Here is a 13,334-nt window from a genome sequence, read left to right as displayed (position 1 = left end):
TGTGGATCGAACAGGCAGATCGTGTCCATGGCTTTCTGTATATGGGTCATACAGACAATTGACCCGAGCTGCTTTCACCCTAGACGCCTTTGCAGATGTCATTGAGGGATCCAGTCTCTCAGATCACAGGATCTGACTTTCTCATGCAAGTGGGTGGCAGTGTGCCGCGCGCCTGACGTTTAAGGACATGGCATAGTAGAGTTTATCCTGCATTTGAAAAGGGAAAAGGATTCTTGTTATGACAGAGCTCAAACTACCATGTAGATCGAATTGTAGTGTTTTCGATGCAATAAACCTGTTTAGTGTGTAAATGTTACTGCCAGGAGAATCAACGTCTACCGCTCGCGCTTGTTTGAACTGGATTAGAGTATACATTAGAGCCGTGGGAGATTTAAAGCCAGTCAACCTAAGCGATTAGACCGCACTCTTTGAGAGCAAAATCGCAATCACAGTCAATCCCTTCATATAACCTATCGTCTGTCTGTCGGACTGCACTAGTCATGGGGACGTGCAAGTCCCACCAAGCCAGCCTGACAGGGAACAATATAACCACACGGCCGACACACCTCGACCCCACTACCTCCGCGCATGAGTAGATTAGTTTACAGGATTTCCGCCATCGATACACACAGGTCATCCACATCGTCATCATATTGGCGTTGTGCCCCTTCTATGCAGTGACCGGCCTTGCAGCCCTCGCACAAGCCGCGACTGTGCGGGCGCCGGGAATGGCCTTGGGAGTACTCGGGCTTCGACTGCCGAATGCCACTCCATTTCTTGAGCCGATACGTGATCCGTTCTGTGTAGGAGGACTCATCGAGGACGGGTCGGCTGATGGAACCACAATCCCGACAGTGTTGGTGATAGACGCGCGCGTTGTACTCGCGTGGCGAGTACAAGCGGACCGTGATGGCGATGATCTTGCTGGACCACCCTCCGGTCTGACAAGAGGCATTGTGGCAGACAAACCGGCCCATGACCCTGGTGTCATAGTGCCTGACGACGCCCACGTCTTCATCGTTGGTATGGAATATAAAATGCAGACCCTCGTCGTCGAGGAGCGCCTGCACCTGTTCGTGCAGCGCGGGATACATGGACCATGGCTTCTGGGGCCGCGATCTTTTGGCAGCCTTCTTTTTGAAGCCCTGGGGTTTACTCCGAGAGGAGGACACATTGGACGCTGTCTTCATGAGGCTGGTGGCTCGGTCTGGCTCGGGCATGATCGAAATCCGGTTTGAAGTGGGCTGTCTGACGAGGACTCTTTAATGAGATAGTAGTGGCCTCAGTTCTACACAATGAATTATAGTGGGAGATCTGGACTTGGAATCTCTGGAACGGTCGCGGCAGTTGAGCTATGTATCTATCTATAGTTGGCGGATTTAGGGCAGGCCCCCCAAAGACGGGTAGTCAGAATGACCCGTCCGGTCCGGGGATCATTTCGCAAGGCTGGCCGAGTGGGAATCTTACAATAGAAAGTGAGGCGAAGATGCATCTGAGCGAGAGATAGACAATTTGATTCGTGTACAGTGACAGCCTTCGGGGAGGCGGGGTTGGTTGGTGGCGCAGCGCGGTGCGGCACGAACCCTGCTCGTCTGCCTGGTGGCGCTGTACTGGTTGCAACTCGCGCCAATGATATATGTACATCATTGCATCCAGAGAGAAATGTGGCACATCGTCGGGCATCAAAAGGTTGGTAGAACTGAACTGTCAAGCTCACATGCTTTCTCAAACAGAGATTTGAAGTGCCTTGAGAGCAAGCTACTCGACACTAAGGACTGCGTCATACTAAACCAGCGAGGGTGTTGAGGCTAGAACGCCTTAGCACCTCAATATTGCTGATTGGCTCCGCAAGGACTAGTTGTGGGCGCATAATGCTGATTAGCTTAGTATGACCTCACTTGCAGTTGGCTCCGGCGCTTGGAAATCGGTCGTTCGTATCCTGTCATTCGATATCAATAGCCGCTGCGGTGGCACAGCGTGCCTGCGTCAAGCTGGATCTATTGTCTGGAGCTGCGCCGCATGCAAGGCTAACTCCATGGTTTGCGCATCGCCGAGTATATTGAAGTCCAATCAACGGTGGCATGCACCATTTAGGGGGGAAAGGTGGGGAGGGGGGTAAGTGAACTTCTTATGAGAGTTGATGTTATACTGGGTTTATCTGAACGCTTAAGGAAAAGTCCCTGAGACAGTCAAGCGATGCCCAGCCACGGAGCATCTGAACAGCCCTATATATGCTCCGTCTGCCCCTTAGTTATACATACCATGTTAGTCAATATTTCACTTCATTCTCCTTATCTGACGAATTCCCTGCCAATACCTGCGATACTAGCAGCACAAAGCTGCAATGCAACCCACTATTATCTCCACGTTGTTCACAAACGAGCTGCGGCCAGATTCAGAGGCCGCAGCAACCATCAGCAAGGTGCAACACCTAGCATCCTATAATTGGATTGAATCCGATTACCCTACGATTGCTATCCCCGGCAGTCCTAATCTGTGGAGTCCACGGTGGCCAACCAAGAGGAGACGAGGGAACCTGTTGAAGGTGCCCAAGGACTCAGGACTGCTGTACATCGCGCAGAATGCAGCGCGTCACCCGGCCAGCCCGATGGAGCCTCTCTTCCGCACCTTGTACTTCACTCATCCCGCCTTTGACATCAGCGCAGTGGACATTGTGACGGACCGCAACAACATCCGGAAGCTGTTGACATTCATCAACCCGAGACACAACCGGAGCCGCCTTGAGGATTTCACCATCCAAATTGAACGACAGGGGAGGACTATGCTTCTCTGTCGCCAAGAGATATGGACCCGGGAGTTCATACCTCGCCGGCAATTTCGCGGGTTCGGCCATGAGTTTGAGAATGCAACCACTAGCCGTCGAATCCCAGACAGTACGGGCCACTACCGAATCGTGTCCTATGACTTTGCGGGACTGTCGTGCTTGGTGCGGTATGAGACCGACGGATACGTCTCGCCGGGTGACAACGTGGTTTCAGCGATGGGGCGGAGCAGCCCAAGTATCTTAGGTCTCCCTATGGTCATTTCTCCATATTCGGCGTTGAGGATCTGCGCAGGAGGCCAAACCGTTCCCACGCAGTCCATACTGGAGATCAAGACCAAGGCCAGGCGAGAGCCTGTGGATCTGCAGCAGGTCCTACCTCAAATGTGGGTGTCGCAGACGTCTCAACTGGCTTGTGCCTACTACATACAAGACGGCTGGTTTATTCCGTGTCTGCCGACAAGTGTAGCATCCGAGATCCGAGAATGGGAGGAGAATCATCAGGACGACCTCCAGCGGCTAGCAGCCTTGCTGAGATGGTTAATTGTGTCTGTTCCCACGAGTGGCCAGAAGGCCACGCTGGAATATTATTCGCGGCGCAATCAGCTAGTGATCTCCCACGCCGATCGTGCTGCTATGCTTCCACCGGATCTCTACAACGGGTGGTAAACCAGGCTGAGGCGTTCCTTTGCAGCTATTATAGCAGCATGTTTCAGTGTCTAGAGGCTTAAAGAACCCTAAGGAGGCCCCACCCCGTAAATTGTGTCGTCATGAGTACATGAATTCAAGGACGAGCGGAACAGAGGAAACCGGTCGCTTGCTGTGCAGCGGTCGCCCACTACCAGCTCTCGACTTAAGAAAAGGCTCTCAGATCTTGTGGATTCTGGTAGTACTCAAGGAATGTGCAAGCCGGCTCGACTCGGTGATAAACTTTTTGGATCAGGGTGCATTGGTTCTTACACTTGGGCAGTCCCGGAAATGATGTGGATGATGACGTGCAGGGGAATCCTGAGGCTGAGGGAGGCTATTCTGAGCTTGCAAATCGGGTTAGGTGGAGATTTCTGGTTATTGCACTTTGAATACTCTAATATATGACTCTATAAGCTGAAAATTAGCAGCATTCTCATGAGACCTGCCTACTTTACAAGCATGGCATCTAATCTACCGTTTTGGTCAAAACATGACTGGATTGGATACGACTGCATGGAAACTCCGGAGATGAATCTTGGAGTTGAAACCAAATCACCTACAGCATACCTTTCCTGTACGGCACAAAATCTGGACAACTAAGCGTATTAATAGCACTAGCACTCTTACTACTAATACTAGTAGAGAAAGGAACATGGGGTTAAGAGGCGGCCCCTTGGTCCTTGATTCTGCTCTGTGATCATTCTTCTCGTCGGTCTTTCCGCGGTGCCTTTCTACTGGGACGGTGCCTGCATTATGCCTTTGGTAGGGGCTTTGGCTAGAAAGCCGTCAAGAAGGCTGTTCAGACTGGCCGTTACAACATTCTTGCTCATCTGCGCCTTCCCCCCAATCACCAACGCCTCCTCGCATGGGCACGTTCTACATGATAAGCATATTAGACAGCATGCGAAGCATGCCAACACTTCACCAGTGAAACCCAGCCACCACACTCTTAGTCGCCGAGATAGCTACTCATGCGACGCTGAGAATCCATGCAGCAATGGGGCGTGCTGTGGCGCCAGCGGCTCCTGTGGTTATGGTCCGACCTACTGTGGTACTGGCTGTTTGTCGAACTGTGATGCAACAGCCCGGTGCGGCAAACATGCTGCTAGCCCTGGCCAAGAATGTCCTCTTAATGCTTGCTGCAGTGAATATGGATTTGTGAGTATTATCCACCTTGGTGTTCAGGTTTATCTCGTTCGTCAAGTCTAATCATACATAGTGCGGTACCACAAAAGACTTTTGCGGACGTACGTATCGCTATGTAACCATCTATGGCTTTTCCTAGCGACGACTAACCTAATCCAGCTGGACATCAGAGCAACTGTGTCTTGAACCCGGAGCCTCCAGCCGGCGCTGCATCTGTAAATATTCTGAAAAACAAAGTGTTATGAATCATGGATGGCCCGGAAGAGCTTTCACAAAGTGACTCCCACCGACCTGCTGTTGGATGCACTGACGCAGTGAGTATTCGCAGTCAGATTGAGTATGGGAAGTGCCCTACACTGATCATTTTCAAAGTATAAACTTCCCGTTTGCGTACATCGATCCAGACTTGTACCAAATCGTAACAATGGACAGTGACACACCTTCCACCCTGTTCCAGGACACTACGAACGTAAAGTCAATCAAGTCTGATATTGAGGTCTTCGTGAGCGTCGGTGGCTGGACCTTCTCCGACAACAGCACCGCCACGCAGCCTGTCTATGGCAAAATCGCGGCGGATGCGACAAAGAGACAGACATTCGCGGACAACGTCGTGCATTTCCTGAAGCAGTTGGGCTTCGATGGACTCGATATCGACTGGGAGCATCCGAATGCCGGCGACCGAGGCGGCAGCCCTGAGGACACGGAGAACTATGGGCTCTTTCTCAAGGCCCTGCGCGAGACCTTCGATGCCAGCAGAAGTAATTTTGGTCTGACTTTTACGGCCCCTTCATCCTACTGGTATTTGCGCTGGTTTGATCTGCCGAATATGATTAAATATGCGGACTGGATCAACATCATGACTTACGATATACACGGCGTGTGCGACTCGACGGATCCTATTGGAGTATTGTCCAAGCTCATACTAACTTCACGGAGATTAAGCTCGCAGCTGATCTTTTCTGGCGAGTGAACATTCCGCCAGAGAAGCTTGTAATGGGCTTTGGCTTTTATGGACGCTCATTTACCCTAGCTGATAAGTCGTGCACAACGCCTGGGTGTCCGTTCAAGGATGCTTCAAGCCCCGGTTGTTGCTCGGACACAGGTGGTATACTAGCTTATTATGAGGTCATGGACGTTTTGAACGGCGCCAGCACATCGTCAAAACGGTCGACTATTACACCCGTACATGACAAGACAGACGCGGTTAATTATTTCACCTTTGACGGCGATCAGTGGGTTTCCTACGACGATGCGACTACATTTGCACAGAAGGTCGCGTGGGTGAATGAGGTCGGAATTGGCGGTGCCATGATCTGGGCTTCTGATTTACGTGAGTAAAAGAATTCAATTGCAATTTCGACTACTACTTAGGCTGAGGTTCTAACATGGAGGGCGGTAGATAATGATAAATACACAGCCCACGCTGGTCTCACGAATTAAACCATCATGTTCAATCCTACCCTGCAAAGTGTTGATAAGGCATTGTCCAACCCCCAGTCCGTCATCCAGAGCTTGGCCAGTTTCAACGGACAGAATTGCTTCAAATATGACGAAAAGTGCGTGAACCTCAACGACAACGATGCAATGGCCGATGCTTGTGGCAGTGAATACACCGTGGTGGGCTAGACCGACGCTGGATGCGGCAAGAAGAGCTGTGTACGCTTCCCCTCCCTTTCCCTTTGCTTGTTGTGCAGCGTTGATATGACTCGGCGCCACTAGCACTGCAGAAAACCTGTCTGCTGTCGAACGAGCAGCGCACCCAAGAACTGCATGTGGCGTGGTGATAACACCGGGGATACGGGCGTAAGCTCGGATTGCAATGCGTAGTGTCAGGCGGGAAAGATCAACATCGCTGGCATCCGATCATCTTGGGGGCGGTGGATTCGTGAATGACGGCAATACAGATTAATTTGGTCGAGGATATAAAGTATTCTGCTGCCCTGATCCGGAGTATAGTGAGGTTATTGGCGGATGCGCGTATTGGTATGTCAATGCTTTTTCCAACCCCGAAGAGATGGGGTGAACATTGACTGGGATCATTAGTGACAATAACTGCCCTAGCGGCAGTACGGAGATGTTCGTCAAGAGGGACACCCGCTGGTCCAAGGGCCAGAAGTACTGCTGTTCGACCCCCGCTAATCTGAGCGACTGCCACTAGGTGGGTGGGAGCTCGGGCAATGACTGTGCGAACGCCAAGTGCGCCTCCACCGAGCTGACTATCGATCGGGCCCAATATGGTGATTCCAGCTCGGGATGCGATTGGAGCAGAAAGAAGGTCGCCTGTTGTACTGTGAAGAAAGCAGCTCGCGAACAGCGATGTGCGGTGAGGATTTATGCTCGCTCTTCCCTGGCTGGTGCCCAGACGACGGCAGGATGAAAGCTCTGTTTACTACCGCAAAGAAGCGAGCTTCAATTGTTCAATGAGCGCGGAAAAAACAAACATATCTAGCAGAAGTTGGAAAGATCACTGTTGAGGTTATTGCAGCAGTCTATCCAAGTTTCAGAGAGCTCTTCACTGTTGCCAATTCCGCTGGATAGAATTGAATCTCCTATAGAATAAATTCCAATACATAAGCTACCTTACTTGAATCATAGTTCAAAACACCATTACTCTAATAAGACTTCAGATTCTGTGATAAATCACCGACCTTTCTGAAAAGTGCCTATTAATCACGTGATGGGTTATGCACAGTACCACTTGAATAAGATATAAGTACTCCACGCCGGGACGTTCCCTCCTATGTTCCTCTCACTGTTACCGACCACCCCCACCCTCTCAGCTACAAAGCCTATTGCGAGACTGTTAGCATGTCACCTTTTACACTGGGTACCAGAAATCTTCTTGAGAGGCAGCTATACCAATTCCTGAGCGCCACGTACAAGACATTGCCTAACCACCTTCTATTTTCCTCATTGCGGCTTGGCGGGAATGGTCACCGTCTATCTTCTGAGAAATCCACGCCACAAGTTTGCATGAAAAACAGACCCTTTCAACTTCGAAAAAGATGGCTATCGTTCTCATCATCTCTCGCCATGATCGGTCTCCCGGACTCTAAACGTACTCCATGGATGGACTTTAATTCAAACCCAGCCGATGTGATCGAGAAGCACATGCTCAATCGGGGCTGCAGGATCTGGGGCCTAGTCATCTACCGTTGCACCTATAAAAGTGACGCCGATTGGGAGGAACTCATGTCTCGTCTTCTCTATAAAGTAAGAAGTCCACTGGAGGAATATTACGATGGCCTGGATATACTCGATTCCTTTAGACCGACTGTGATGGACGATAGGACGCGGTTCGATGGGGCAACGCCGGACAATATACGGGATCATTTCAACGAGTGGGCGCCTATGGCGTCTGAAACCGAGCAAGGGATTTCATCTACGGATTTCGGGTATGACTTCATAGCACGGTACAGATTCTGCATCATGGTGGACGAGGAGGCCTTGCGCTCTGTTCTGGCTATTCCACGCCAAGATCTGGATGGCGATAACAGGACCGGCTTTGTGATGCTCGTGAATAGCAGGCACTTCAAAGAGCGAGCTAGTATAGAGGAATCCAATGAAAAGATAGAGGATGATGATTGTGAGCCATTGTATGGCTGTACGTGGGAGGATGTCGGCTGGATGAAGGTGTACTATGATCAGGCTCAGCTCTATCCTTCCGCTTATATGAACGAGAGCTGGCAGTGGTCTATGGAGTACAGACGGCCTCCCGAGATTGGTCTTTACCACTGATATTCCCTTTCTGATTTCTCAGAACTGTTCCAGATATGTTGTTGTCTAAGACTTTCTCCCGTTGTTTTAGTTGGAAGTTGAACCGAATTAAATCAAACATCACGTGCTGTCAGTATGTCCAAATTCACAGCATTCAAGCCCCTGCAAAGGCACAAGATTCCAATCGTAATGCACTTAGGTTGCGCATTGCTTATTGAGCAGATTTAGATGCCTGAGGTAGTTTAACAGGATCTAATCGTATGCATAGAATCCAAAACAAGTCTCTACCACCTTACTCTTCAATGAGACACTTGCTTTCGCACAGGAATGTACACAGCTGGCCCACGGACTGTCAGATGATTCATATTAAAGATGTATACTCCGCCCCCACGCCACTGTCATAATTCTCTATTTTCTTTTCTGTTTTACCCCAATTTGTCTCAGTATGATCCCGTATTGTATCGAGCATGTACAGCTTTCCAGTAAGGAGCTGTCTCAACATTGATATGCTTGTGATACTGATAACCCTCTTCTGGACCGTGGTCATCACCTGCTCTCTCTGATCCCTGGGGTATTATTTCTTATTTACCCTTATAAGAGTCACCTTGCGTCATGTATATCTTACCTGCTCTCTGTAAGAATTGCCTGTTCGTGTGCTTTAACCTACAGCGATGCTGACTATTCTACTTGCAATGTATGCCCAAAACATTGCTGTAATCACGATGTTAGCAGCATCTCAATTCCACACATTGTGTTTCTAAAATCCTGCACCGAAAATCATGGTGCATACCAGACAGCTTATACTAACCCCTCATCTATAGTAGTCACGATTCCTGTCTTCAATGAAACCGCATTTTACCCTCGCGTCTTCGAAACTAACGCTACTTCAATCGGGAAGATTTGTGTCATTAGAATCACTCAAAGACCTCTATCCTTAACAACCATCCGCCCGGTGTTCATCCAGTGCTCTTCGATTGTTCGTTGTTCATATCACCGAAATATTCAGCCGGAGTTTCTTTGCACTCAGATTGAACAGAATGCAGGCACCAGCACTATTCTGAATCTGAACTATCTCGATCCTATTAGAGGCATAGGCAAACTGCCATCAACATACCATGGCTAGATCAATGGAATAGAGCTTAAAGGTTGCAAGCCCCAGTAGGAGAAATCTACCGGAAATTGCTGGGAATCGAAAATCCTGATACTCCGACCAGCCTTATCAAGCTTGTAGGCTATCAGTATACTTAGTTCAAGAAAGTAGAGAAATGCTAAGGACTTTGGTGTACAAGTTTTGCAGACGTCAGATAAGGTACCCGGGCTTGAGTACTCTGGGACTTGGGTCGGTTTGACCAACTTGGAGCGAATACAGCCGAAGTAAGTCCCGGTATCTGGAGGATGGGAGTTGGCAACACTGTGGCGGGGCCGAGTGATACCTGCAGTGGCAATGAGACCTGCATATCGGTCTGAGGTCACAGAGATGAGCCTGGAAAGTCTGTATGATGGAAGGGGCGACCAGCTCAGCCATATTGCCTCTCTTTGAATTTACCTTATCCCTAGAGAAATTTGACCAATTGAGGCGGCGGTAGAAGACCGGAATTGGTGGTTGATAGCCATATCTTCTACGTTGCCTGACTGAATCTATACACTTCCATCATCTTCAATTTCTGACTGTATGTTAAGCTGTTTCAATAATGCCTCAATAAATGCCGCAAGATACTTGCGTCAGACTAGAGTGCTGTAAGTTTGTCAGATATCGGACTCGTCACAAGTTGACTCGTCGGCACACCACCCATCATAGTCCGTTGATCCTCGCCACCTCATCACGACATCGCCTCAAGCTTTCCAGATCGGCCATGATCAGGTGCAGGGATACCCCATACTACGTAGACAAGCTCAACTTCCAAGGCCTTCAAGATGCGATGGTCCATACCTATTAGGTAATCGCCACCCCCCTTGACCCACCACCAACACCGCTTCGCCTTACCCGATCTGACGGAAAGTGGATACGAGCTATCTCTTCAGCCGTCCTTCTGTGTACGCCTCTCAGCCACGCCTCACAATTCCTCGGCTCAGCCTCACAGCCCCTCCATGCCCCTCCACCCCCAAACCACCCAGACACTGTGGCTGTCTCGCCAGAAATGGCCCATCCGGCCTTCACCGTCGCGATTCAACGACGTACGTAGACGAATACGGATCCCCACCAGCCAAGCAGTCAATGCGGGCAAGACAGACCGACATGGGATGATAGCCCCCCTCCGACGAGGGAAAAGGAGAGCGACACGCAGCTTATAAAAGGGAGCTCCATGCCCTCTGGAATTGACCTTCATCCTCAATCCATCCTCATCCAACCTCAATCTACTACTCCCATCTCATAAATTCCCATATACCCTCAAAACCTCCACAATGAGCTTCCAAGAGTCCGCCGTCCACGGTTCCATCCGTCTCGAGGGCCCCTTCCTCCACGCCCTCCTCCGCGATGCGCACGGCCAGGAGCACCCCGCCCACATTGACCTGAACCACTTCATTGGCAACATTGACGGTATGCACCTTTTTTTTGACTACTTCTACCTCCCACCACCAACCTCCGTTACTAATTATCCGGCTAGGCCACTTCCAATGGGGCGGCCACAACTTCTTCGAGACCGCCCGCGGGGTGCACTTCGACATCGAGGGCGGTGCCCACGTCCCCGTCGTCCGCGGTGAGCTCCGCGACGAGCACGGCAACTGGCACGTTCGCGACATCAACCTCGCCGAGCGTCTGTTCAACATCGACGGCCACTTCGAGTTCCGGTAAATTTAGCGTTATTATTTCGATGAAATCTGAATATTAGCATTGTTCTGTTCAATTCCTCTTTTTCAAGTCCATCCCGGAGTAGCGGTGAAGTTTAGTACTGTGTAGGCTGCCGGTCCGGTACGTCAGGGGCCGATCGGCACCAAACCCAGAATTAGGGTCTCGGGTAAAGTTACAGGGAAGCCCGTGGAAGGAAAAGGGAAAGATGATCGGCAGGATCGTGTTTCGGACTCGGTGGTGCCGAGTAGACTTACTAGGCTAAAGGCAATAATTCGGCCGCGGGCGATCATAACATCTTACCGCTTGGGGTTTAGTTTCACGTGCTTAAATTAGTACGTGTCGTATGAGTGGTGGTTCGGGTTGAAGGGCCCCCCCTTTCTTTCACCTTGGGATGATAGAGGTATGGCTGGCTGGCTGGCTGGCTGCGTGGAAATGTCCTGTCGCTGCCGGGGTGGGATGGTGTGTTTCATCATGAACGTCGCGTAGCAGACTTTATTGTTGTCCACATGACTGACTGCCTTTGCCCGACATCAACACAACCACATCACAGTCGAGACTCCGGTTTGGATCCACCGAGGAGACACTTGGCAGTAGGGGAAATAACACAGACGACCGGGCCAAAATGAAATCGGATGAATGGCGCCATGGATATCTAGCTTTGGAGGTTTCGAAACAAGGACGGTTACTCAAATAGGGTGGGAAGCACTTTTTGCGGGGCTGTTTTTCTCTGCGATCGCTGGACCTCTGAGAGGCGGAGAGGGATTATCTTATCTGATTTGAGCTGATTACTGTAGTGTCCATACAGTGGGTGGAACGAGACTGGCTGTAAGAAGACACCCTCTTCAGTCCCTATCCACTGCAGCGACTTTTGCGCGAGTCAGGTAAAATACATCTGTCTGGATTCTTCTTTTGAATGCCCCTATTTCTTCTTCCATTTTTCCTTCAGTGTATGTCTCATGTAGGCATTAACCACACGTGACGACATGGGAGGCGGTGGTGTTGTCTGCGGGGAGAACCTCATTTGGCAGCTTAGTTAATGTTGGCAGGTAAGGCAGTAGTTAATCCATGGGGGCTGTCCTTGGGCTGGTACTCATAAGTACCCGAAAGGCGGAATTTCGTGGAATTTACGAGGCTAGCCTCACGAATTGCCATGCTTGACCGGGAAAGAAAAAGCCAATCCCTTCGGTGTGTATGTCACAGCCAGGAGGACAGGATCGAAGTACACGGGATAGAGCAAGAGCGTACCTTCAAGTCAACGGAAATAGCAATTGGTGTACATTCAGTTCTCTTCCAAATTGAATTTTCGGTGGTACAGTACAGTAGACAAAACCTATTTCGTCCACGCCCTACGCCCTACGCCCTACGCCCTACGCCCTACGGATGGATTCCGGCTCAGCTGCCACAACCCCGGAATTATCATCACTACTAGTACCTTACCTTTGTTTTTAGACACTGCTCACTATTCCCCCACGATGGGGGAGCACAAATTGGGAATTCCGAATGGAAACCCAGCTGTACTTCACGGGCCTTCCTTTGATACTGACGTCATGACTTGGCCGGGGTAAGCTTTGTGAACTAACATCATCATCATCATCATCATCATCATCATCATCATCATCATCATCACATCGAGAAATGTGTTTCATAGACGCGGCCAATCTTTCATAAACAATACTGTCCTGGGCAGGAAATATCATCTCGACTACCCACTAGCATTTCCGCCATCTTATCATCAAAGAAACGCGCTGCTCTCGCTGTCCCTCCACAATGTCACCAGTTGGATCCGGCCAACACGTTCTGCTCACCGGAGCCAACGGCTTCGTCGCCTCGCACATCCTCTCCATTCTTATTGAGGTAGGCACATTCTGCGGTTTCTGATCGATAGAAACAATGGGTATATCAAAGCTAATAGTGTCAATGTTGGACAGCGCGGCTATGCGATCACCGCCACGGTGCGGTCCCAGAAGAAGGCCGACGACATCCTCCAAACCCACCCTGAATGGAAAGGGAAAGTGGACTTCATCGTTGTCGCCGATTTCACTTCGGAGCAGCCCTTCGATGATCTATTCCAACGCGTCAAGACGCCGCTGAACTATGTAATCCATACGGCGTCACCGTTGCGATTCCAGGTAGATGACATTCAGAAGGAGATGATTGAGCCGGCGGAGAAGGGGTAAGAACCGCCTCCCCCCCCCCCCCCCCCCCCCC

General features: G+C 50.3%; 6 protein-coding genes across 6 annotated transcripts in view; 5 read left to right on the top strand and 1 right to left on the bottom strand.

The window, feature by feature from the left end:
• Nucleotides 1-306: 306 nt before the first annotated feature.
• BO82DRAFT_355640 (3CxxC-type zinc finger protein) lies at nucleotides 307-1,328 on the bottom strand. The gene has a single exon (XM_025635504.1). It carries the CDS (start codon nucleotides 1,218-1,220, stop codon nucleotides 603-605), a length of 618 nt encoding a protein of 205 aa, XP_025490465.1. The 5' UTR covers nucleotides 1,221-1,328; the 3' UTR covers nucleotides 307-602.
• A 947-nt stretch (nucleotides 1,329-2,275) lies between these two features.
• On the top strand, nucleotides 2,276-3,914 carry BO82DRAFT_355639 (uncharacterized protein). The gene has a single exon (XM_025635503.1). The coding sequence runs from the start codon at nucleotides 2,345-2,347 to the stop codon at nucleotides 3,449-3,451; it is 1,107 nt and encodes a 368-aa protein (XP_025490464.1). The 5' UTR covers nucleotides 2,276-2,344; the 3' UTR covers nucleotides 3,452-3,914.
• A 591-nt stretch (nucleotides 3,915-4,505) lies between these two features.
• BO82DRAFT_375731 (uncharacterized protein) lies at nucleotides 4,506-6,445 on the top strand (the record flags this gene model as incomplete). The annotated part of the gene is made up of 9 exons (XM_025637490.1): nucleotides 4,506-4,630; nucleotides 4,692-4,695; nucleotides 4,856-4,932; nucleotides 4,991-5,522; nucleotides 5,555-5,948; nucleotides 6,010-6,013; nucleotides 6,088-6,178; nucleotides 6,245-6,274; nucleotides 6,338-6,445. The coding sequence occupies 9 exons, from the start codon at nucleotides 4,506-4,508 to the stop codon at nucleotides 6,443-6,445; spliced, it is 1,365 nt and encodes a 454-aa protein (XP_025490463.1).
• A 981-nt stretch (nucleotides 6,446-7,426) lies between these two features.
• On the top strand, nucleotides 7,427-8,553 carry BO82DRAFT_384515 (uncharacterized protein; the record flags this gene model as incomplete). The annotated part of the gene is made up of 2 exons (XM_025638113.1): nucleotides 7,427-8,253; nucleotides 8,427-8,553. The coding sequence occupies 2 exons, from the start codon at nucleotides 7,427-7,429 to the stop codon at nucleotides 8,551-8,553; spliced, it is 954 nt and encodes a 317-aa protein (XP_025490462.1).
• A 1,974-nt stretch (nucleotides 8,554-10,527) lies between these two features.
• Nucleotides 10,528-11,179, top strand: BO82DRAFT_313240 (CVNH domain-containing protein). Its single transcript, XM_025632470.1, has 2 exons — nucleotides 10,528-10,874; nucleotides 10,942-11,179. Exons 1-2 carry the CDS (start codon nucleotides 10,739-10,741, stop codon nucleotides 11,127-11,129), a joined length of 324 nt encoding a protein of 107 aa, XP_025490461.1. The 5' UTR covers nucleotides 10,528-10,738; the 3' UTR covers nucleotides 11,130-11,179.
• A 1,532-nt stretch (nucleotides 11,180-12,711) lies between these two features.
• The window catches only part of BO82DRAFT_313238 (NAD dependent epimerase/dehydratase), a 1,886-nt gene continuing 1,263 nt past the window's right edge, over nucleotides 12,712-13,334 (top strand). Inside the window, exons 1-2 of the mRNA XM_025632469.1 lie at nucleotides 12,712-12,980; nucleotides 13,055-13,299. Coding sequence (XP_025490460.1) covers nucleotides 12,894-12,980; nucleotides 13,055-13,299 — 332 coding nt within the window. The 5' untranslated portion in view covers nucleotides 12,712-12,893. The remainder of the gene's footprint in view (nucleotides 12,981-13,054; nucleotides 13,300-13,334) is intronic.

Source organism: Aspergillus uvarum, assembly GCF_003184745.1.
Source record: "Aspergillus uvarum CBS 121591 unplaced genomic scaffold BO82scaffold_38, whole genome shotgun sequence".
Lineage (NCBI taxonomy): Eukaryota > Fungi > Ascomycota > Eurotiomycetes > Eurotiales > Aspergillaceae > Aspergillus > Aspergillus uvarum.
The sequence above is the reverse complement of the archived record's forward strand: the minus strand, read 5'-3'. Positions and strand labels throughout refer to the sequence as shown.